This window comes from Zophobas morio, unplaced genomic scaffold, assembly GCF_036711695.1.
Source record: "Zophobas morio isolate AGI-343-1 ecotype UQ-CSIRO unplaced genomic scaffold, CSIRO_AGI_Zmor_V1 ptg000021l, whole genome shotgun sequence".
NCBI classification, from domain to species: Eukaryota; Metazoa; Arthropoda; class Insecta; order Coleoptera; family Tenebrionidae; genus Zophobas; species Zophobas morio.
Window position 1 is genome coordinate 17,277,262 of NW_026972126.1, and position 24,845 is coordinate 17,302,106.

General features: G+C 34.1%; 4 protein-coding genes across 4 annotated transcripts; all 4 read right to left on the reverse strand.

Moving 5' to 3' along the window:
- Window positions 1-658: 658 nt before the first annotated feature.
- Window positions 659-2,901, reverse strand: LOC135132429 (cytochrome P450 9e2-like). Its single transcript, XM_064060518.1, has 3 exons — window positions 2,518-2,901; window positions 1,753-2,248; window positions 659-1,700 (listed from the first exon to the last, which is right to left on the reverse strand). Exons 1-3 carry the CDS (start codon window positions 2,715-2,717, stop codon window positions 804-806), a joined length of 1,593 nt encoding a protein of 530 aa, XP_063916588.1. The 5' UTR covers window positions 2,718-2,901; the 3' UTR covers window positions 659-803.
- Window positions 2,902-10,886: 7,985 nt separating this feature from the next.
- LOC135132407 (cytochrome P450 9e2-like) lies at window positions 10,887-13,336 on the reverse strand. Its single transcript, XM_064060486.1, has 3 exons — window positions 13,101-13,336; window positions 11,978-12,473; window positions 10,887-11,926 (listed from the first exon to the last, which is right to left on the reverse strand). The coding sequence occupies exons 1-3, from the start codon at window positions 13,298-13,300 to the stop codon at window positions 11,030-11,032; spliced, it is 1,593 nt and encodes a 530-aa protein (XP_063916556.1). The 5' UTR covers window positions 13,301-13,336; the 3' UTR covers window positions 10,887-11,029.
- A 1,029-nt stretch (window positions 13,337-14,365) lies between these two features.
- Window positions 14,366-16,401, reverse strand: LOC135132128 (cytochrome P450 9e2-like). Its single transcript, XM_064060092.1, has 4 exons — window positions 16,326-16,401; window positions 16,047-16,261; window positions 15,411-15,906; window positions 14,366-15,359 (listed from the first exon to the last, which is right to left on the reverse strand). The coding sequence occupies exons 2-4, from the start codon at window positions 16,241-16,243 to the stop codon at window positions 14,481-14,483; spliced, it is 1,572 nt and encodes a 523-aa protein (XP_063916162.1). The 5' UTR covers window positions 16,244-16,261; window positions 16,326-16,401; the 3' UTR covers window positions 14,366-14,480.
- A 6,561-nt stretch (window positions 16,402-22,962) lies between these two features.
- On the reverse strand, window positions 22,963-24,812 carry LOC135132010 (cytochrome P450 9e2-like). Its single transcript, XM_064059921.1, has 3 exons — window positions 24,610-24,812; window positions 23,855-24,560; window positions 22,963-23,802 (listed from the first exon to the last, which is right to left on the reverse strand). Exons 2-3 carry the CDS (start codon window positions 24,548-24,550, stop codon window positions 22,984-22,986), a joined length of 1,515 nt encoding a protein of 504 aa, XP_063915991.1. The 5' UTR covers window positions 24,551-24,560; window positions 24,610-24,812; the 3' UTR covers window positions 22,963-22,983.
- Window positions 24,813-24,845: the final 33 nt, after the last annotated feature.

Here is a 24,845-nt window from a genome sequence, read left to right on the forward strand (position 1 = left end):
TACCAAAGTACCTTTATACTTTACAGAATTCGGCCCTTAGTTTGGTTTGAACAGGATTTCGTCTCTGACGGATTTACGCCGCTTGTGTGGTAAATTGTCGTTTTTTTTCAACTTGCATTATGTTTCCCATGTCGTCATCGCTACGTTGCGTCAGTTTGCTGCATTTCTGTTAGTAAAGGCGGCATTCTTTGACCTGTTTTTTTTGTGCGTCTGGGTTTCGCCTGTTGCTGTTTTAATTTGGTTACGAATTCTAATGAAAGTAATTGTGACTGGCGGTTTTTATGGGTGTACAGTTCTGCGCATGTTGGTCGCAATTTCTGACAAGCGCAATGATGTTTGATATTTGCGAATATACGAATTTTGTTCTTGTGGTGGAGTCTGATTGTTTGAATGGTACATGCGTGTTAAGTAATTAAGATTTGCAAATTTGCGAACTTTGTTTTTATGTCATATTGTGTTTTCGTCCCTTTATTTCAAACTTCCATTTTTTATTATCTATTGTTTTTTTCCTACACTTTTTTTGTAATTTATCTTTCGATTTATCTTACAATTGGTTTTGCTTCAGCTAGCGTCTCTGGCCTTTTCTTTCTCGACACTGTTTAAAATTTTACGTTATTCAAATTATTAAAGAGGGCAGACCTATAAAAAAACGGTACAATATTGGTTGCATCTTCTTTATTTATTATTAAAATGTTTTTTATTTAGACCCCACCATAACAACAGCTCAGTTTTTTGCAGTCTTATAACATAGAAATGGTTTTCAATATTTTCAAATTACTCTTACATCTGATACTACCAAAAATTTAGATTCTAGAACGCCGTTTAAGTCCCAACCAGAACCCCTTTTCCGCTACCAAATGCATACTCTTCCTGCTTAACACTAAAGGTATTTGAGTCTTCTCCACTGGAACAAACTCAAAATGTGACAAAATATAAAAAAACAACGCTTTAGTCTCCAAAAGAGCAAATCGAGAACCAATACAATTCCTAGGTCCTGATCCAAAAGGCAAGTACGTGTACGGCTTAATATTGACCTTGTTCTCATCGTTAAACCTCTCTGGATCAAAACGCTCTGGTTCTGGATAGTGTTGAGGATCTCGATGTATTCCAAAAATTGGCAACCACACTATATCATTCTTTTCCAAGTGAATAGGTTTCTCATCGGGATATTTAGCCTCGATGGTATAGGGTTTCGTGCAAACTCTATCCACACCAACAGCATTAGGCCATTTTCTTAAGGTTTCAGAGACCACCATGTCCAAATATTTCATACTAAGAAGACTCTCGTACGTCAGTTTACCCTCACAAGCTTCCAGAGTTTCGTCTACTTCCTGTATAAGTCTTGTTTGGACATCAGGATTAACAGCAAGTTCGTGAGACATGAAGCACATAAGTGAAGACACCGCCTCAAAACCAGCAAAGAAGAAAATTAAACCCTGAGAAGTGATATCTTCATCTGTAATTTCTGCTTTAGTGTTTTTAGGGTTTTTGTTGACTTCAGATTCAACGACTGTGGCAAAACCTGTGTCTTGAAGCGGCTCGGTTTCTTCGTGTTTAAGCCCATTTTTGCGAGCTTCGAGGAGAAGATGGATCATGTCTGGTCTTAAAAGTCCGTGTTTTTCGCGACTTTGAATATTGCTCTTGACTACATTTTTGAAAAATTCACCGACTTCTTTTGAAAACATTGTTATTCTAAGAAACTACAAAAAAATCCAAATTAGCTCAAAACTAGTGCTAGAATAACGCATTTACCTTAAACAGTTTAGGTACAAACATGTATCCAAAGAACCTGAGATTTTTCCAAAATCCATTAAAGTTTGTAGCTTCTTTTCCCATCAGATAGAACTCATTTTCTCGGTCTCTTAGAGAATCACATTTCACTCCAAAAGCAGTGTTAGCGATGGCATCGTTAGTGAATCTTGTGAAGACATCTTTCATCTCAACAGTGATTAGGTTTTCGTTGTTTTTCAGAAAGTACTTTACGAATTGTTCACCACTTTGTGAGATTAAAGTAAACATGTATTTCATTTTGCTGCTGGTGAAGGCTGGACTGAGGGTTGTCCGCATTTCGCGCCATTTCTTACCACTTAGAGCAAAAAGATTTTTGCCCCATAGAGGGTCGCTATCTTCTGGAATAAAGTTTCGGTGGTCTAGAAAATGGTCGAAGTCTTTCACGGTAATTTGTTTGATGAGGTCGGGATCTTTCAGTAGAAGGGTTGGTAATAAAAACTGATAGAAGCCTGAGTACCTAAAATAATGACGAAAAAATTTTGTTAATGGGAGTAGTCAATACGGAAACATTTTAAATATATATAAAAAAATAATTTGTGTTTAAATAGCAACAGATAAAACCTGTTTTGCTCTCATTATTGTTTTTATCACTGACGTTAAGAATTGCGTAAACATTCAATTTTGTATTAATTAGACGCAAATCATAGTATGAAATGTATAAAAACAATAATAAAGATTTTACCAAAGTGCGATACTACAAAAAAAGCATGTACAATTTTTACCTACCTGGTATTTGGACACGCATTATAAACCATCATAACCATTTCCGCTAGGGACTGTTTTTGCAAAACCGTTCCCCAATTATCTCCCAAAATAAATCCTGGAGTTCCCTGCTTCACTCCCTTTTCCAACCAGTACCTGTGGGGGCGGATCAACAACCAGTATCCCACAGCGAAAGCTGCTACAGCGACCACTATCCACCACATCGTGCAGACCTAATAACACTGGAAAACTATCTATCTCTCTGTTAAATGATTGTGCCAAGTTGAAAGACAACTTTATTTAAAGAGTCGAGTGGAGGCGGAATTATTATAATTAAAATAACTGATCATAACAACTTGTTGTCTGTTTTATACAGTTTTGGACTTATCTCAGACATGTGACGCATGAAGTTGGGCTTCTGAATATCTCTAGGTGAACTGGAGAGAGAAAATTGTAAATATCGCTCAATTGCCTCTAAGAACTGATCAAATGGAAGCGCTTTCTCGTAGATTATCACAGGTTTGAGCAATTGTGGTTCTAATCTTTTGTTGATTCAAGTTATCAATCAAGTGGTTTTAGAATTATCAAATTATTAAAGATGTGTCTACAAAGTGTAGTGTTGCTTTTAGGATTTTTTTTTGCAACGAGATCGTCTAAAAATTTGATTTGAAATTTTAAATTTTCGAAAACTCGAAAAACTGTCAAAAAATTCACACGCTCTCCCTGCCACGCCTCAGTAAAGAAAGACTGATTTTTGAAAATTTGCCTAAGAATGCTCACAAAATTTAAGATATAAATCTCGACGAGCTGATTTCGAAAAACATAAATAATTTCTTAGTCTGTACCTAGATTTTCAAAAATAAAATATTTTAAATATCTCGATATCTCGAAGAGCGGTAAAAAATATTGAAAAATTGACATTCTTGAAAAGTTGACTAAAATTTCTAAGGAACTTCTGGGCTACAGGACTCGACCAGCTAATTTGGAAAATATAAAGCGTTAATAGCTCCGGAACAAGATAATTTTTTTTAATTCGATTTTAAATGGAAATTTTTTAAATATCTCGGAAACTCGAAAAACATAAAATTCTTATCACAAAAAAAAATAGAGATTTTTGAAACATTTGCTCAAAAACCCTCAAAAACTTCTAAGACCGAGATCTGGACGATCTGATTAGAAAAAAAACAAATTAGGTTCCGGACCAAAATTTTCGCAAAATTCGGTTTGAAAATGGATTTTTTAATATCTCTAAATTTCGAAAAACAATCTAAAAATTCAAACAGGGGAGTATAGAAAAATAGAGACTTTTGAAAATGTGCCTAAACATCCACAAAAATTTGCGAGATATAGTTATCGAAAAGGGGATGTCGACAGATTGAAATTTTTTAGAAGTTGTCAAAAATCTTCACAAAATTCTGGAAAATACATATATTTGAAGAAATTGATTCGAAAAACAAATAATTTCTTGGTGTGGATCCACTTTCTCAAAAATTCGATTTCAAAGTGAAATATTTAAAAATCTCGATTTTTGAAAAGCGGTGACAAAACTTTGAAAAATTCAGTTTTGAAGAGTTGCCTAAAATTCATCAACTTCAACAACTTCTAGTATACAAATCTGGATCAACTAATTCGGAGAATATAGTTTTAGTACCAGGATTTTTGTTTTAATTCTATTGGAAAATTATTTCTTTTTTAAATCTTGAAAACTCGAATAAATGTCATAAAATTCATCCTGGAAAAATTGAGACTTTTGAAACTTCGCCTAAAAATCAGTAAAAAATTCAGATAGAAATCTCGACGAGCTGGCTAAAAAAAAAACAAAATGTATATTTCTAAATTTTGAACACCGGTTAAAAAATTCGTACGGGGAGTATGGATAATTTGCGATTTTTTTAAGGTTGTCTAAAAATCGTCATAAAATTGTGGTAAATACATTCTGACGAGCTAATTAAAAAATTTCAAGTTAGTGTTACTTGTCTCAGTAAAAAAAATTTGGTTTGAAGATGAATTTTTTTATATATCTCGAGAACTCGTAAAACGGGCTTAAAGTCATATGGATGTTGAAATACCCATTGAATTTTTTCAAAAGTTGAAAATTTCGAAAAATCTTGAAAAATTCTGGGTTATAGATCTGGACAAAGATTTTCGAATAATTCGGTTAGAAAGTTTTCATTAATTTCATATCTTCGTTTTTCCGCTTCAAATCTTGTTTTATTTCAGTTTCGTTTATTGTTCAATAAGGTTATCCAAAAAGACTCTAAAGTGTTTGTTTTATTTTATCTATTTTTCTTATTTGTTAAAAAATACACACGTTTTTAATTAAATGATCTAGATATTGTGTGATTTTTTACATCCTACCGTAATAACAGCTACAAATCTGTGCAGTCTTAAAATGCAAAAATGATTTTCAATTTTTTCAAAATTACGCTTAAATCTGATTTGGCCTGCCCATGACAATTTTGAAAACTTGGCTAAAGTTCCTCAAGAACTTCTGGGACGCAGACTTGGACCATCGAATTCGGAAAATAATACATGAGTGTTAATTTTTTTTTAATTCGATTTGAACTGGATTTTTTTAATGTCTCGAAAACTCGAAAAACTGTCATAAAATTAATATCAGAAAGAAACATTGAGATTTTTGAAACGTTTGCCTAAAAATCCTCAAAAAATACTGAAATCGAAATCTCGACAAGCTGATTAGAAAAAAAGCAAAATCGTTCCGAACCAAAATTTTTTAGAAGTTGCCTAAAAGTCCTCACCAAATTGTGGAAAATATATATATTTCGAGAAACTGATTCGAAAAACATAAATAATTTCCACTTTTTCAAAAATTTAGTTTCCAAATAAAATATTTGAATATCTCCAATCTCGAAAAGCGGTGACAAAATTTTGAAAAATTAACAACTTTGAAGAGTTGCCTAAGATTCCTCAAGAACATCTGAGATACAGACCTCGACCAGGATTTTCTTTTAATTCCATTTGAAAATACAATTTTGTAAATATGTTGAAAACCCGAAAAACTGAAAATTCATACGAGAAAAACGGAAATTTTTGAAGCGTTTGCCTAAAAACTCTCAAAAAAATCTAAAATCAAGATCTCGACCAGCCAATTAGGAAAAAAAAATAGTTCCGGACCAAGATTTTCACAAAACTCGGTTTGAGAGTGGATTTTTTCAACATCTCTAAAGTCCGAAAAAGAATTAAAAAAATCCTACAGAGGAGTAGGTACAGAAAAACTGAGACTTGAAAATCTGCCTAAAAATCGACAAAAATTCTGTGAGATATTATAGATATCGACAAGAGGATGTTGACAATTTGAAAATTTATTAACTAATAATAGAATCTAGAATGTGAATAAAGTATAAAAAAAGCGCTAATCGTAATTTTTTTTCTTAAAATCAGTCTTATCTTAGCAAGTACTCGCACCGCCCACTCACCCTCTTCTCATTCTAACAACTAATTTAATTTCGGTTCAGTATAAGGTCATTTATTTCATTCAGATCGGATAAAATCAATCACTGAAAAGGAGGTAGGGTGGGTGGGCGGGGCTAATTACGTTCTTCTGTCGGGTGGGAGTGGAAACTAAGAATGGAATAATGGAACAAAAATTAATAATAATTTCCTTTTTTATCTACAAAATTTTTATAGAGAGTTATTTTGATGAAACTCTAAAAATGACTGTATTTCAATTGACGATTTTAGAAAAACGGTAGAAATTTCCGAAGAAACGAAGCCGAAAGTGACAGCTGGATATCGAAATTTACAAGCAAATGTCTTCAACTAATTTTCGGATATATTTAGTTGAAAAATGGTCAAAAATGTGAAAAGTGCCCAAAATCAGTCTTATCTTATCAAGTACTAGCCCCGCCAATCAACCCTCTATTTTCTTAGAGAGTATGTCATTTGGCAAAATCAGTCTTCTCTTGGCAAGTACTAATCGTCACAAAAGTCCGAAAAATGTTACATATTTCGAGAAACTGATTCGAAAAACAAAAATAATTTCCCGCTCTGGAGCCACTTTTTCAAAAATTTGGTTTTAAAATAAAATCTTAAATATCTCGAATCTCAAAAAAACGGTGAAAAATTTTTGAAAATTAACAATGTTGAAAACTTGCCTAAAATTCCTCAAAAACTTCTGGGATACACGTCTGGACCAGCTAATTTGTAAATTATAAAGCGTTAATAGCTCCGGAGCAAGATATTTTTTTTTAATTCGATTTTAAATGGAAATTTTTTAAATATCTCTGAAACTCGAAAAACATAAAATTCATACCACAAAGAAAAATTGAAATTTTTGAAACGTTTGCTCAAAAATCCTCAAAAAATTCTGAGATCGAGATTTCGATGAGCTGATTAGAAAAAGACCGGACCAAGATTTTCGGAAAGTTCAGTTTGAAAATGGATTTTTTTAATATCTCTAAACTCCGAAAAACAATCAAAAAATTCACACAGGAAATAAAAATAGAAGAACTGAGGCTTTTGAAAATTTGCCTAAAAATCCGCCAAAATTCTGGAAAATGTACATATTTCGAGAAACGGATTCGAAAAACATAAATAATTTCTTGCTCTGGACCAATTTTTCAAAAATTCTGTTTCTAAATAAAATCTTTAAACATCACGAATCTCGAAAAGCGGTGACAAAATTTTGAAAAATTGATAATTTTGAAGAGTTGCCAAAAATTCCTCAAGAACATCAGACTTGCACCAGCTTCGAAAAATATAAAGAGTTACTGCTCCAGACCAGGAAAAATTGAGATTTTTGAAACGTTGGCTTAAAAATCCTCAAAAAAAAAATTTGAGATCGGGATTTCGACGAGCTGATTAGAAATAAAAGACCAAATAGTTCCGGACCAAGATTTTCGCAAAATTCGGTTTGAAAATGGATTTTTTTAATATCTCGAAATTCATGCGAAGAAAAATTGGGACGATCTTTTTTAAAGTTGCCTAAAAATACGCACAGTGATGTAGAAAATACATTCTGATGAGCTGATTCAAAAAATATAAAGTGTTAATTGTCACAAAAAAAAAATTCGAAAAATTAGGTTTGAAGAGTACTATTTTTTTAATATCTCAAGCGGACGTAAAGCGGTCACAAAATTCATACTGGGGATATTGAAATACTGAGATTTTTGTAAAGTTTTCTAGAAATCTTAAAATAAATTCTGTAATATACTTAGATTTATGTAAAATTCATTCATTTCATGTCTTCGTCCCTTCGCTTATATTCCCTTGAAGGTGGGTTTTTTTAAAATTTTTCGAAATTTCAAAAAGCGATCAAAAATGCATAGAGAGTTGTATTGAGAAATTGAGATTTTTGCAAAAGTGACTAAAATCCGCACAAAATTTTGGGTAATATATATATTTCGAGGAACTGTAAAGTATGTAAATATTTACTAAGATTTTCGAAACATTCGGTTTAAAAATGATAAATTTTGTATTATCTGGAAATCTCGAAAAACGGTCAAAAAATTCGTACAGAAAAATAAAAAATTTTGGAAAGTTGCCTAAAGCTTCTCAAAAAATTATTTTTTTTTTTTAAATATGTCGAGAGCTGGAGAAACGGCCATAAAATTAATACAGGGGCGTTATAGAAATATTGACATTTTCGAAAACTTGCCTAAGATTCCTAAAAAAACTCTGGGATAAATCTTTCCACGAGCTGATTCAAAAAACAAAGTGTTTAGATAAGATCCTCATAAAATTCTGGAAAATATATTGTCCTGGAGATAAATTTTCAAAAAATTCTTTTTCAAAATATTTTTTTAATATCTCGACAGCTCGAAAAACGGTCATTAAATTTATACGGGAAATATTGAAATATTGAGCTTTTGAAAATTGGTAGGGGGGGAGGGCATTAAAAACTGACAATTTTGAAAAGATGTCTAAAAATTCCAACAAAATTCTGGGAATTACATTTACAAGATTTTCGGTTTTGAAATAAAAATTGTTAGCTATCTCGAATTTGAAAAAAAGTGTTAACAAATTTATAAATAACATTATTGAGAAATTGAGATTTTCGAAAAATTATAGAATAGAGATCTCGACGAGCTGATTCGAAAAACATCAATGTCAATGGCCCCAGGCCAATATTTTCGAAAAATTCGGTTTGAAGATGATTTTTTTTTAATATATTTCACCAATTCGAAAAACACAGTGTTGTTTGTCCCCAAGCTTAAAATTTCTCAGTACGTTTTGGGACACAAAATTTTCGGAAAATCCCCTTGAAAGCGGATTTTTTAAATATCTCGAAATCTCTTCAGTCAAAAAATGCATAGAAGTTTGGATTCAAAACTTGGTATTAATGGCTCCGGACCAAGATTTTCGAAAAATTCTGTGTAAAAATGATAAATCTTGTATTATATCGAAATCTCTAAAAATGGTAAAAAAGTTCATACAGAATTGTTCCGAAAAATTGGAAATTTTGCCTAAAGTTTCCCAAAAAAAATCCTGAAAAAAATCTGAGAGCTAATTCCAAAAACATAAAGTCTTGATAACTCTTGAACAGGATTTTCGAAAATTCTAAAAATCGTTATAAAATTCATCGAGCGGGGATCAAAAAATTAAGATTTTTTTTAAAGTTGCCGAAATATTCTCATAAAATTCCGGAAAATATATTTTGACGAGCTGATCGGAAAATATAAAGTGTTAATTGTCCGTCCCGACAAAAATTTTCAAAAATATCTCGAGAGCACGAAAAACTGTCATAAAATTCATAGCGGAAGATATTGAAATAATAAGCTAATATAATAAAATTTCGTCTAAAAATCCTCAAAAAATTCTGGGATATAGATCTAGACAAGCTGATTCGAAATACGTAATTTCTTGGTCAGAAACCAGATTTTTTTTAAATTCGGTTTGAAAATAGAATCTTTAAGTACAATTTAAATGACAATTTTGAAAAATTGCCTAAAAACCCTTGTACATTTGTAGAAAATACATTTTAACGAGCGGATCCGAAAAATATAGTGTTAATTGTCCCGGATAAAATTTTCGAAAAATCTTCAAAAAAAATTTCACAATATTTTTTCTGGGATATAGATATTGACGAACTTATTGTAAAAACATAAAGTGCTAATAGCCCGAGACCAAAATGTTCGAAAAAACGGTTAAAAAATTCATACATTTTACTGGAAAATTGAAAATTTTCAAGTGGCCTAAAATTCGTCAAAAAATTTTTGAAACATAAATCCCGACGAACTGATTCGGAAAACATTTAAATGTTAATAGCCTCGAATCAGGATTTTCGAAAAATTTAGTTTGTAAATGTTCGTTAATGTTGTTTCGTTGTATTGAAAGATAAAAATTACAATCTTAGTAAAAGAAAAAAATGAGTAAATATATATCAGGAAAACGGCAAAATAAAACGTAAGGTTAATAACTTCATGCAATTAAAAACGTAAAAATAACCTAATAAATCCCTAAATATGTGCAATATCTTCTAAAACATATTAATACTTGTGTGAGAATTAAACCTCGAAAACTGCTAGATACGAATTCGAGTACTGCACTTAATCATTTAATAAACTGCGACTGGGTAATTCCACACTAGCTAACTGCTCTCAAAACTGCTAAAACAATTATAACTAAAAATTCAGTGGAAATCAATGAAATCTTCCCCTGAGAATAAAGAAAAACTAAAACTACGCTAATTGTGAAAATAAAACATTCAAAACGAAAGACTAGTAATTTTTACAGGCGCGAACACACGAGAAAATCAGCGGTTGCGGGGTGGTCAAATAAAAGCAAAAATGGATACGCATGCAAAGGAATCAGATTAAAGTGGTTCCGAGCCGGAAACCTCCCAAAAACCTATGAAGTAGGGGTCTAATCCGAGAACCGAGAAATCGTTGGTTTAATTTTTATAAAACTTACTTTGCTGTTTTATAAGGTTTAGTTTAGTTTGAATAAGATTTCGTCTTTGACGGATTTACGTGGCTTCTGTGTCGTAAATTGTCGTCATCGCTTCGTTGCGGCAACCTGCTGCATCTCTCGAATTCTAATAGAAGTAATTGCGACTGGCTGCTTTTATGGATGACAGTTCTGCGCATGTTGTTCGCAAGTTCTGACAAGCGCAATGATATTTGATATTTGCGAATATGCGAATTTTGTTCTTACGTTTGAGGATTTGTGGTAGAGTGATTTTCTGTGAATTTTGTTTTTATGTCACGTTGTGTTTTCGTCCCTTTATTTCAAATCTCTATTTTTTATTACCTATTGTTTGTTTCCTACACTTTCCTTGTAACATATCTTTCGATTTATTTTTCAATTCGTTTTATTTCAGCTCGCGTCTCTGGCTGTTTTCATAGTCAATTAAAATTTTTCTCGACACTGTTTCAAATTTTACGTTATTCAAATTATTAAGGAAGACAGCCCTATAATAAAACGGTACAATATTGGTTGTATTTTCTTTATTTATTATTAAAATGGTCATTTTTATTTACACCCCACCATAATAGCAGCTAGAGTTCTATGCAGTCTTATAACACAGAAATGATTTTCAATATTTTCAAAATTACTCTTACATCTGATCAAAAATTTAAATTCTAGAACGCCGTTTAAGTCCCAACCAGAACCCATTTTCAGCAACAAAATTGATGCCCTTGCTGCTTAAAACTAAAGGTATTTGAGTCTTCTCCACTGGAACAAACTCAAAATGAGTCAAAGTATAAAAGAACAACGTTTTAGTCTCCAGAAGAGCAAATCTAGAACCAATACAATTCCTAGGTCCCGATCCAAAAGGCAAATACGTGTACGGTTTAATGTTGACTTTGTTCTCATCGTTAAACCTTTCGGGATCAAAGCGGTCTGGTTCTGGATAGTACTGAGGATCTCGATGTATTCCAAAAATGGGCAGCCAAACCACATCATTCTTTTCCAGGTGGATAGGTCTCTCATCGGGATATTTAGCCTCGATGGTGTAGGGTTTCGTACAAACCCTATCCACAGCAGAACTATTGGGCCACTTTCTTAAGGTTTCAGAAACAACCATATCCAAATATTTCATACCTAGAAGTGCCTCGTACGTCAGTTTACCTTCACAAGCTTCCAAAGTTGCGTCAACTTCCTCGATAAGTCTTGTTTGGACGTCTGGGTTAACAGCAAGTTCGTGAGACATAAACGACATAAGTGAAGACACTGCGTCAAAACCAGCAAAGAAGAAAATTAAAGCCTGAGAAGTGATATCTTCATCTGTAATTTCAGCTTTGGCGTTTTTGGGGTTTTTGTTGAATTCAGACTCAGCGGCTGTGGCAAAACCTGTATCTTGAAGAAGCTCGGTTTCTTCGTGTTTAAGCCCGTTTTTTCGAGCTTCGAGGAGAAGGTGGATCATGTCTGGTCTTACAAGGCCGTGTTTCTCGCGACTTCGAATATTACTCTTGACTACATTTGTGAAAAATTCGGCGACTTTTTTTGAAAACAGTGTTACTTTAAGAAACTAGAAAAATAGCAAATTAGCTGAAAACTAGTGATGGAATAACGAATTTACCTTGAATAGTTTAGGCATCAACAAGTATCCAAAGATCCTGAGATTCTTCCAAACTCCAGTAAAGTTTGTAGCTTCTTTTCCCATCAGATAGAACTCGTTTTCTCGGTCCCTTAGTGAGTCACACTCGACTCCAAAAGCAGTGTTGGCGATGGCATCACTAGTAAATCTTGTGAAGACATCTCTCATTTCAACAGTAATAAGGTTTTCGTCGTTTTGCAGAAAGTACTTTACGAATTGTTCTCCACTTTGGGAGATTAAAGTGAACATGTATTTCATTTTGCTGCTGGTGAAAGCTGGACTGAGGGTTGTCCGCATTTCATGCCATTTTTTACCACTTAGAGCAACGAGATTTTTGCCCCATAGAGGGTCGCAATCTTCTGGAATAAAGTTGCGGTGGTCTAGAAAATGGTCGAAGTCTTTGACGGTGATTTGTTTGATGAGGTCTGGATCTTTTAGTAGAAGGGTTGGTAATAAAAACTGATAGAAGCCGGAGTACCTAAAGTAATGATGAAAAAATATAAAACCACATTCAGGTAAAAAACTAATCTTATCTTATCATATCTTACACTATCAAACGAGCAGTACTTGCATATTTGTTTATACAGGGCTTTTATAAATGATTCTAAGGGCGTAGTTGGCGATGGATTTCAAAATCCCGCTCTGCTGAAATTATACCTCAGTTCGAGTTAATGGTGATCGCTTTTTCAAGTGTGAATTAGAGGCGATGTAATTAACAGATTTGTTCAAAATAGCAATTTCAACAATGAGAGATCCCCTTCCTTCAGTATCTGAGGAAGTTGTTGTGGATTTAAGATAACTCGATTAGATTGTCTCAACAGTCAGGAGTTCTTGTAGCAACATGAAATTCTCATGAAGTGATAGGCGGCACACATCCATGACCTATTTCGACCCTGTAATCATAAATATACGCGCTCACAACTTCCAACAGGAGAGAAGGAGAGAAAGAGAGATCAACAAATTAAACCTTTTATCATAGTCATTATCACTGATGTCATTTTTTTATTAATCATTGACAAATCATTGTATGAAATGTGTAAAAACAATAATAAACATTTTGCTAACATGCAATTCTTGCTACTTAAAAAGTAAAAGTTTTACCCACCTGGTATTTGGACACGCATTATAAACCATCATAACCATGTCCGCTAGAGACTGTTTCCCCAAAACTAGTCCCCAATTATCCCCCAAAATAAATCCTGGATTTCCTTGCTTCACCCCCTTTTCCAACCAGTACCTGTGGGGGCGCGCCAGTAACCAGTACCCCACAGCAAGAGCTACTACAGCCGCCAATATCCACCACATCGTGCACTGTTTTTCACACCAAAAGTACCTCGAGAGATAACTGATGGATAGCGGTCCGTAGACAGTGGCGTGTTAAAATTTTCGACCAAGTGGGGTGTGATAATATTCACAAACGGTGGTCCCTTTTCAAAATATTTTATAATAATAATAATAACATTGCTTACATTTTATTTAGAATCTATTTTTAATTATTGCATGTACAAATAGTACAAAATATCTTTGTCAAAATTTAGTCGAAATCACTACTGGTTAAGTAGAATTCCAGTGAAATTGCTTGTTGGTCTTCGTTTTCAGAAGCTTCATTTTCAATTATGTTCTTTAATAATGCATTTGGTATAAATCCCATTTCTCCACCTGCATGAACCATGATTAACTAACAGGTTTTTTTGAAGAAAATTACTTTTGTTACGCCACTGGACGTTTGAATCTGGTGAGAGGCTCCGCCTTATCTTATAAACGCGTTTGTGCGCAAGCTCGAAACATTGCTCATCGGTGTTAGTCATTCAAGGTTCAGGGATCTATTGATGAATCATTCGGTCTTTCGGCTCTTGGCAGTGTTGCCAGATGTAGGGGAATTCCGCTACCGGTAGCGGAATTTTGAGCAAGTGCGCGTTTTTTATATTGTATTTATAGAAAATGCTATATTGAAATATTGTTTTTATAAAAAATGCTATTTTGAATGGCGGGTGTAAAGTGCGACATTTTTAACCATCAACTGAACTCATCAAAAAATATTTAATTTTAAATATTTAATCAATGCTGCGTTCCATTCAACACTCAATACGAGTAAAAATAGAACAAAACCACCTTTGAAATATGGGGTTTGTGTTAAATACTAAGAAGTACGTGCATTGTTTGCTTTGCCTGTGTAATACAGTGTGTCTGACGAAGACAGAAACAGAAACATATCAGCGTTGAGTGGAGTAATATTAAAATTAAATTTTGTTCCATGTTTTGAAGAATAATGATTGATCAATTTAAAGAGCGGATTTATATGCAATATGCAGATAATTCATATATAGCCTAAAGCTTTAAATAAAAAATCATCAAGTGTTGCTTTTAATATTCTATTCATCAAAAGATTCATTTATTATTAGTTTCCCAAGTTTCACAACCCACAACCTCTATTAGTTAACTTAAACTTATATTTGAGACGCTGTTGTCTCACAGTGACAAAAATTTAGGCTCTGGAGCGGCGCTTAAGTCCCAACCAGAATCCTTTTTCCGCAGTCATACTCATACTTTTTTTACTTAAAACCATAGGTATTTGAGTTTTTTCTACTGGAACTAATTCGAAATTTGACAAAACGTTAAACATTAACGTTTTGGCCTCTAATAGAGCCAGTCGAGACCCAATACAATTCCTAGGTCCTGATCCAAAAGGCAAGTACGTGTAGGGTTTAATGTTGTCTTTATTTTCATCGCTAAACCTTTCGGGATCAAACCGCTCTGGCTCTGGATAATATTCCGGGTCTCTATGAAGACCAAAAACGGGCACCGAAATAACATCACCCTCTTTCAAGTGTACAGACTTCTCATCGGGGTATTTAGCCTCGATGGTGTAAGGTTTTGTGCATATTCTATCCATAGCAACAGAATTGGGCCATTTTCTTAAGGTTTCAGACACCACCATATCCAAATATTTCATACCAAGAAGAGCCTCGTAGGTGAGCTTATCCTTACAAGCTTCCAAATTTGCGTCTACTTCTTGTATAAGTTTCGTTTGGATGTCTGGATTAACGGCAAGTTCGTGAGACATGAAGGACATGAGTGAGGCAACTCCGTCAAACCCAGCAAAAAAGAAAATGAAAGCTTGTGAGAGTATGTCTTCATCTGTAATGTCTACTTTTGTGTTTTCTGAGTTTTTGTTGATTTCAAATTCTGTATCTTGAAGGGGTTCAGTTTCGTCTTGTTTAAGCCCGTTTTTCCGAGCTTGGAGGAGAAAATGGATCATGTCTGGTCTTACAAAATCGTGTTTATTGTGGCTTTGAATACTGTTCTTGACTACGTTCGTAAAAAAGTCGAGGACTTGTTTTGGAAAGAGTGTTATTTGCAAAAACTAAAAAAAAACGAAATCAAAAATAAATAGTGAGAATAAAACAGAGTTCACCTTAAATAATTTAGGCACACAGATGTATCCAAAAAACCTGAGAGCCATCCAAAAGCTACTAAAGTTTGTAGCTTCTTTTCCCATCATGTAGAACTCATTTGATTTGTTCTCCAAAGAATCACATTCTACTCCAAAAACAGTGTTCGCGATGACATCATTAGTGATTCTAGTGAAAATGTCTTTGATTTCAACAGTAATTAGGCTTTCGTCGTTTTTCGACAAGTATTTTATGAAGTGTTCACCACTTTGTGAGATTAAAGTGAACATGTGTTTCATTTTGGTGGTGGTGAAAGCTGGACTAATTGCAGTTCGCATTTCGCGCCACTTTTTACCATTTAGAGCAAAAAGGTTTCTACCCCATAGTGGGTCGCTGTCTCCTGGAATAAAACTTCGGTGGTCCACAAAATGGTCGAAGTCTTTGACGGTGATTTGTTTGATAAGATCGGGATCTTTTACTAGGAGGGTTGGTAGTAAAAACTGGTAGAAGCCTGAGTACCTAAAGTATCACACATTCTATTAATAATCATTGTTATTATATCACTGACGTTAAACACAAATCAGGTATTACTTGTTTAAGAACAGGAATGAACATTTTATGACTTGCAGTACTCCTATTAGATAAAAATTTATACCCACCTGGTGTTTGGAGACACGTTATAAACCATGGCCATCATATCCGCAAAAGACTGTTTTCGCAGAACCGTTCCCCAGTTGTCCCCAAAAATAAATCCTGGAGTTCCCTGCTTCACTCCCTTTCTCAACCAATACCTGTGGGGACGGATTAGCAACCAGTACCCCAAAGCGACTGCTATAGTGACTAATAGCCACCACATCGTACAGATCTAATGCCACTAGAAAACAATTAATTGAATTAAAGAAATTAAAGGCGTAATTTCTCCAGTAAGAATCGCTTACCAGTGATTTGCACTTTAGTTGTTTATAGCAAGTTGCTGCCTCTTTTATACTCTTTCGGGGATATCGTAAGCAGTGACGCAATGAGTTTCGATTCTGATTAATTAAAATTAATATTCTTATCGTTATTATTTTATTTATGGTTATAAATCACTATAGATTCTTGTTTTCTACTTGAAGATCTTTTCATTGACCCAATTTACATACTTTTGCCTCATTCTCTTTAGTTTTAAGCGGGATTTATAAACTTGGTGTTGAAGTTGAAGTTCCCGTTGCAACACGATACTCCCGTTGCTTTCAGAGCTGAAAATTGTCATTTACCAAGTTGCCGTTGATAGTAACTTTGATGTTCAACTTTTGCCGTATTTAAAGGGATTGCGGAAGAAAAGTGGAAGATTTAAGTTGATTACTACAAAAATTTACCATTTTAGACATGATTTAAGTTTCTTGTTGTCGAATTAAGTCTACACATATTAAGAAAAAAAGGCAAAATGTAGCCCCGCCCACTTGCCCTATCTCAATTGTGATGATTTTTTTTATTCGTCATGAGCCAACAAGGTGGAGCTTATATTAAAAAAAAATAAAGCCAAAGATTAGGTCCCACCCACACAGACCCCGATTTTAATTCTCAATTGTGATGAATTTTTCATTTGTTGTCAGATCGAGAGGCAGGGCTTAATTGTAAGATCCATATTTGTCTACACGAAATTACCATTTTAAACATGTTTGAAGATTCTTGTTCTGAAAAGACGATTACGTATATTAAGAAAAGGGCAAAATATATGCCCCGCCCACCCACCCTGTCTCAATTGTAATATTTTTTTTGATAGTCGAGAGCCAAACGAGCGGAAATTAACTGCAAATTCCTTATTATTTCTCTACAAGAAATTACCATCTAAAACATGTCTTTGAGCATCGTGTTATTCAGACAGTCCTGTGTATATTAAGAAAAAATTGAAGCCAAAGCTTTAGCCTACCCTGGTCTAAATAGTAATGAAGTTTTCATTCGTTTGCAGACCTAGAGGGGGAGCCTAATTGCAAAATACATATTTCAACACCATTTTAAAGGAAAAAAAAATCATCACAATTGAAATGGGGTGGGTGGACGGGGTATATGTTTTGCCTTTTTTGTAATATACATTGTACTCTTTGAACAACACGATACTCAAAAACATGTTGTTAATTTCTTGTAAAGAAATATCTAGTATTTTGCAGTTAAGCTCCGCCCCCTAGCTTCACGACGAATAAAAAAAATCATCACAATTGAGATAGGGCGGGCGGGCGGGCTTACATTTTGCCTTTTTGTTTTAATATGTGTAGATTTTTTTTGACAACATGAAACTTAAAACATATTTAAAACGGAAAATTTGTATGTATAAGTAAATAAAAATTTTTCAATTAGGCTCCGCCCCATAATTGCAAAATCTATATTTCCTTGTAAAAATGTACCATTTTAACCATATTCTAAGTTTCTTGTTGTGAAAAGATGGCTATGTGTATTAAGAAAAAAAGGCACAATATAAGCCCCGCCTACCCACCCTGTCTCAATTGTGATGATTTTTTTTTTTATCATTGAGAGCCAATGGAGCGGAAATTAACTGCAAAATCCTTATTATTTCTCTACAAGAATTTACCATTTAAGACTTGGTTTTGAATATCGTGTTATTCAAACAGTACTGTAATAATAATAATAATAATAATAATAATAATATTAATGATAATTTAACATACTTAAAACCTAAAGATAACGACACAAAAAATCCATCAAAATACAGACCTATCACATGTTTACCAACAATCTATAAAATATTAACCTCATGCATTACACAAAAAATCTATCAACACTGTTTTAACTCTAACATCATTAATGAAGAACAGAAAGGATGTATTAAAGGATCCTTTGGTTGCAAAGAGCAATTAATCATAGATTCCATCATCTGTGAACAAGCTAGAAAAGAAAACCGAAACATATATACTGCTTTTATTGATTATAAGAAAGCTTACGATTCTGTCCCTCATTCCTGGCTATGCAAAATTCTGGAATTATACAAAATTGATACTAAAATCTGCACTTTTCTAAAATGTTCCATGGAATTTTGGAAGACCACCCTTCAAATAACCTTAAATGAACAAACAATTCAGTCAGATCCAATAATGATCCGAAGAGGAATTTTTCAAGGCGATTCTCTTAGTCCGTTATGGTTCTGCTTAGCAATAAATCCCCTCTCCGATATCCTGAACAGTTGCAATTATGGGTTCAATATAAGAATTAACAAACAAAGAGAAAACAGAATAAGTCACTTGCTGTATATGGATGACATAAAAATATATGCAAGTACACAAAATCAGTTAACAAACCTATTAAATCTGACTGAACAATTTTCCGGTGATATTGGTATGTCTTTTGGTATTGAGAAATGTAAGACCCAAGCAATCAGAAAAGGCGTCCAACACCAAGTACCACATATAACCCAGAATAACGAAATAATCGAAGCACAAGAACGAAACGATACATACAAATATCTGGGTTTCTGTCAATCATCACACATCAATCATACCAAAACGAAAACACAGTTGAAAGATCAATACCTAGCGAGATTGAAATTAATATTGAAGACACAGTTAAATGGAAAAAATTTAATGAAAGCAGTAAATACATTCTGCGTTCCACTACTAACATATTCTTTTGGAGTCATTAAATGGTCCAAAACTGATCTTGAAAATTTAAACATCGCAACAAGGAAAATCTTCACACAGTATAGAAGGCATCATCCAAAATCGTCGATTGAAAGATTCTCATTACCAAGACAGAATGGAGGAAGGGGTTTCCAGAACCTAGAAAACTTATGTCAGAGACAAATCTCAGATTTGAAGAAGTATTTCTTGAAACGAGCGGAAAGAAATGAAATGTTTCGCACCATCACAAGAGCAGATTTGAACCACACACCCTTAAATCTGTCGAACACCGAAGAAATCCACACCCCCCACACAATAGATAAAATAATAAGTGGGCTAAAACAAAAACAACTACATGGAAAATTCTACAAAGACTTAGAAGAAACTCATATCAATAAGAAGATGTCATTGATTTGGTTAAAAAAATCAGGTTTGTATGCCGAAACAGAAGGATTTGTGTTTGCTATTCAAGACCAAGTAATCAATACCAAGAATTACAAAAAATACATCATCAAAGATCCGAACATAAAAAACGACTGCTGTCGCCTCTGCAAAGCAAAACCTGAAACGATCCAGCACATAATCTCTTCTTGCAGCATCCTAGCACAAACTGATTACAAAGCTAGACACGACAACGCAGCCAAAATCATTCACAAAGAATTAGCAACACTTATGAACTTAATCGAAGATACGACACCATATTACACTTACATTCCGTCTCCATTCCTTGAAAATAACAAATACAAATTATACTGGGATCGCACAATACTTACAGACTTAAACATTACAGCTAACAGACCAGACATCATACTTATCAAAAAACACACGAACGAAGCCATTCTCATTGACATTGCTATTCCTAACACAAACAACATTATTCAAACATACGACACCAAGATTTCAAAATATCTACAATTATCGATAGAAATGAAATCCATGTTGAATCTTAAAAAAATTTCAATTCTACCCCTAGTTATCTCTAATGTAGGTGTAGTTCCAAATAGCTTAGTTGAGAATTTAAAGTCTTTGCATTTGAATGATTCAATAATTGTCAAAATTCAAAAAGCTGTTTTGTTAGGAACATGTCATATTGTTCGTAAGTTTCTTGAACAGTCTGATCATGTCAGTCAGATTAGATTAGCACCAGTAGGTCAGAGTAGTGTAGGTCACTTTTCATGTGATGCGCGGATAAATGGTCGGTAGTTACGCTGGACTTTTGGGGATGGGGTGAGATTAGAGAATAATAGCAGACTAATTTGTATGCTGTAATTCTAGAATCTCGAAAGTTGTTCTGTTAATCTAATCAATGCATATCATTACTTGGTCTTAGTACCCGTAATGATAGAAGTCTTGCCTGAATGCCGGTCATTTCCGGGTCAGTGGTGGGTCTTAATAATAATTTATTCATGACAAGAATTACATCGTAATTTTTCATACGTCAAATATAAGTAGGTACACTAGCGAAAATTAAATTTTACAAATTCTTCTAATGAATAAAAAACATTCTCAATTAATAAGGTTTTTACACAAAATCTAAAACTGGCGTAACTTTTGTCTTTAAGAGTTAGTGGAAGACTGTTAAACAGCTGATGACAAAAAAATCGTATAGCATTTCTTGTACGTGAAAGCCTTAGAAATTCGGGTTGAAGTAAGCTTTTATGTCTTGTATCATATACATGATCAAGCCCTCTAAATTGATTTCTGTTTCTTTTTGCATACAGGAGACAGGAGAAAATGTATATAGAAGGTACAGTCATTATTCCTAGCCTTTTGTAAGCGTTACGGCAATCGTCTCTATAATTCAATTTACTCATAATACGTACACACTTTCTCTGAATAGCAAATAATTTGTAGAGATGACAGGAATGACCCCAAACTAAGATTGCGTAGCAGATTTTACTGTGTATGTAGCCAAAATAAGCTGTTTTTATAGTGGATGTAGATACAATATGTTGCAAACGACGCATGACATACAATCTTTGGGAAACCGTCTTCGCTAATTGAGTGATATGAACCTCCCACGTCATCTTGCTGTCGAATAAAACTCCTAGTAGTTGGACTGGTTCATTATTATTTATAATTTCTAAATCTCTAAGACCAAAGTAAATTTGCTTAGTTTTTTCATTATTAAGACATAGTCGATTAGAGATAAACCAAGCATTCACGCTCAACTCCACTATACTAATGTTACTCTGAAGTGTTTTTAGATTAGGGGAAGTAGCTGTGTATATTAAGAAACAATTAAAGGCAAAGATTAAGCCCTAAATATACCTACCCTGAACTAAATAGTAATTAAGTTTTCATTCGTTAACGGACCTGGAGGCGGAGCCTAATTGCAAAATCCATATTTCCTTAAAACTTGTTTTAAGTTTCTAAGAATAAAAAAAATCATCACAGTTGAGATGAGGTGGGTGGGCGGGGTTTATATTTTACCTTTTATTTCTTAATATACATGGTATTCTTTGAACAGCACTATACTCAAAAACATGTTTTTAATTTCTTGTAAAGAAATATCTAATATTTTGCAGATAAGCTCCGCCCCCTTGATTCACGGCGAATAAAAAAAATCATCACAATTGAGATAGGGCGGGCGGGCGGGCTTACATTTTACCTTTTTGTTTTAATATGTGTAGTTTTCTTTTGACAACAAGAAACTTAAAACATGTTTAAAACGGAAAATTTGTATAAGTAAATATCAATTTTGCAATTAGGCTCCGCCCCATAGTTGCAAAATCTATATTTCTTTGTAAAAATGTACCATTTTAACCATGTTCCAAATTTCTTGTTATGAACAGATGGCTATGTGTATTAAGAAAAAAAGGCGAAATATAAGCCCCGCCCACCCACCCTGTCTCAATTGTGATGAATTTTTTTTTATCGTTGAGAGCCAGTGGAGCGGAAATTAACTGCAAAATCCTTATTATTTCTCTACAAGAATTTGCCATTTAAGACATGTTTTTAGTATCGTGTTATTCAAACAATACTGTGTATATTAAGAAAAAATTAAAGGCAGAGATTAAGCCCTACTTATACCTACCCTGAACTAAATAGTAATTAAGTTTTCATTCGTTGGCGGACCTGGAGGTGGAGCCTAATTGCAAAATCCATATTTCCTTAAAACGTGTTTTAAGTTTCTAAGAATGAAAAAAATCATCACAATTGAGATGGGGTGGGTGGGCGGGGTTTATATTTTGCCTTTTTTTTTTCTTCTTAATATGCATGATATTTTTTGAACAACACTATACGCAACAACATGTTTATAATTTCTTGTAAAGAAATATTTTGCAGTTAAGCTCCGCCCCCTTGGTTCACGGCGAATAAAAAAATCATCACAATTGAGACAGGGCGGGTGGGCGGGCTTACATTTTGCCTTTATGTTTTAATATGTGTAGATTTCTTTCCTCAACATGAAACTTAAAACGTGTTTAAAATGGAAAATTTGTACAAGCAAATATCGATTTTGCAGTTAGGCTCCACCCCATAATTTTAACCATGATCTAAGTTCCTTGTTTTGAAAAGATGGCTATGTATATTAAGAAAAAAAATCAAAATATAAGCCCCGCCCACCCGCCCTATCTCAATTCTAATGAACTTTTTATTCGTCGTAAGCCGAGGGGTGGAGCTTAATTGTAAAATCCTTATTCCAAAGAAAATTAAATGTATTAATTAAAAAAGAAAACCAAAAGAGAACTTTCGACTTGCCACGGCACACCACCACAATTTCATTAGTTGAAAATCCAACGTCAACGGCAACGTCAACGGCAAACAGCAACGTCAACGACAAGTTTATAAATCGACCTTTAAACTGAGAACTTCACAATGGTACCTAAGACTTTTTTATTATTTTTTAGTCAATATTTGCATTAACCTTAGAAGTACTTTTCTCCAAACTCGTCATCACATTAAGCAAAATTCTGAAATTCAAAATAACCAACAACAGATTACGTAAAAAACACAACAAATAGAAATTAAAACTTATATTTTATTACATTCTAGATCTAGAGCGACGTTTAAGCCCTAACCAGAACCCTTTTTCCGCAGTCAAATTAATGTGTTTCTTGCTTAAAACTAAAGGTATTTGTGTTTTTTCCACTGGAACTATTTCAAAGTGTGACAAAATATAAAAAAACAGCGTTTTAGTTTCCAGGAGAGCAAATCTGGAACCAATACAGTTCCTAGGTCCTGATCCAAAAGGCAAATACGTGTAGGGTTTCACACTGGCTTTGTTTTCGTCACTAAACCTTTCAGGATCAAAGCGTTCTGGTTCTGGATAGTATTGAGGATCTCGATGAAGCCCAAAAATGAGCACCCAAACAACCGCATTCTTTTCCAAGTGAATAGGCTTCTCATCTGGAAATTTAGGCTCGATGGTGTAGGATTTTGTACAAACTCGCTCCGTAGCAACAGCAGCTGGCCATTTTCTTAAGGTTTCAGAGACAACCATGTCCATGTATTTCATACCATGGAGAGCCTCGTAAGTGACTTTACCATTACAAGCTTCCGCCGTTTCATCTACTTCCTGGATAAGTCGTTGCTGGACGTCTGGATTAACGGCAAGTTCGTGGGACATGAAGCACATGAGGGCCGAAACTGAGTCAAAACCGGCGAAGAGGAAACTTAAAGCTTGAGCGATGATATCTTGGTCTTGAACGTTTTGGGTTTCTCCATTTTTTCGAGCCTCAAGAAGAAGATGGATCATATCAGGTCTTACAATTCCGTGTTTTTCACGGGCGCGAATATTATTCATGATTAAAGTATTGAAAAAGTTGCTGACTTCTTTGGGAAATAGTGTCACTTTGAAAGCCTACAAAATACAAACGTGAACCAAAAATACATATACCAAGAGCAAAAGTCACCTTCAACAATTTAGGTACTAGAATGTATCCAAAAATTCGCAGATTCTTCCAAAAACCGTCAAAATTAGTGGCTTCTTTTCCCATGAGATAAAACTCGTTGTTGGTGTCGTCTAAAGAATCACACTGGACTCCAAAAGCGGTACTTGCGATGACGTCGTTAGTGAATCTAGTGAAGGTATCTTTCATTTCAACAGTAATAAAATCTTGCTTTGTAGTTAAAAAGTGGTCTACGAATTGTTGACCACTTTGTGAGATTAAAGCAAACATGTGCTTCATTTTGCTGCCGGTGAAAGCCGGACTGAGTTTTGCCCGCATTTCACGCCATTTATTCCCAGTCAATGCGAAAAGATTTTTCCCCCATAGTGGATCGCTATCTTCGGGAATAAAATTTCGGTGGTCTACGAAATGGTCGAAGTCTTTGACGGTGATTTGTTTGATGAGATCGGGGTCTTTTAGTAAAAGGGTTGGTAGAAAAAACTGGTAGAAGCCTGAGTACCTGGTATTTGGACACGTATTATAAACCATCTCAACCATTTCTGCAAACGACTGTTTCCCCAAAACCATTCCACCATTATCTCCCAAAACAAATCTTGGAGTTCCTTGTCGTACACCCTTTTTTACCCAGTGCTTGTGAGGGCGAGTCAGCAACCAATACGCCAAAACAACGACTGCTATAGAGGCCAATATCCACCACATCGTGCAATTACTAAAATATTAATTATAGGAGTATATTTTTTCAAAGTAAAATCTCTTACCTGCGTCTGCTTTGTTCTCTATCAATGTTTTGAATAAAATGGTGAGCCCTTGTTCTGTTTTATACTATCCCAGGTTCATTTCAAACAGTACGACCCTAGAAGTTTTCGCTTCTGATTGGTTGTGGGTAAGTTGGAGGGAAAAATGTATTTATCTGTCAATTCCTTTTATGGATTTAGAGATTAATCGATATTCCGTTTTGGGTATTGTTTTCATAGGCTTATCTATCAGTTATCAC

Coding starts and splice junctions, on each gene's coding strand:
- LOC135132010 (XM_064059921.1), bottom strand. CDS start 24,550: ATGTGGTGGATATTGGCCTCTATAGCAGTCGTTGTTTTGGCGTATTGG. Junction 23,803..23,854: donor TAGTACCTAAATTGTTGAAG/GTGACTTTTGCT, acceptor TGTATTTTGTAG/GCTTTCAAAGTGACACTATT.
- LOC135132407 (XM_064060486.1), bottom strand. CDS start 13,300: ATGTGGTGGATATTGGCGGCTGTAGTAGCTCTTGCTGTGGGGTACTGG. Junction 12,474..13,100: donor AATGCGTGTCCAAATACCAG/GTGGGTAAAACT, acceptor TCATTACTTTAG/GTACTCCGGCTTCTATCAGT. Junction 11,927..11,977: donor TGATGCCTAAACTATTCAAG/GTAAATTCGTTA, acceptor CTATTTTTCTAG/TTTCTTAAAGTAACACTGTT.
- LOC135132429 (XM_064060518.1), bottom strand. CDS start 2,717: ATGTGGTGGATAGTGGTCGCTGTAGCAGCTTTCGCTGTGGGATACTGG. Junction 2,249..2,517: donor AATGCGTGTCCAAATACCAG/GTAGGTAAAAAT, acceptor TCATTATTTTAG/GTACTCAGGCTTCTATCAGT. Junction 1,701..1,752: donor TTGTACCTAAACTGTTTAAG/GTAAATGCGTTA, acceptor ATTTTTTTGTAG/TTTCTTAGAATAACAATGTT.
- LOC135132128 (XM_064060092.1), bottom strand. CDS start 16,243: ATGTGGTGGCTATTAGTCACTATAGCAGTCGCTTTGGGGTACTGGTTG. Junction 15,907..16,046: donor AACGTGTCTCCAAACACCAG/GTGGGTATAAAT, acceptor GTGATACTTTAG/GTACTCAGGCTTCTACCAGT. Junction 15,360..15,410: donor GTGTGCCTAAATTATTTAAG/GTGAACTCTGTT, acceptor GTTTTTTTTTAG/TTTTTGCAAATAACACTCTT.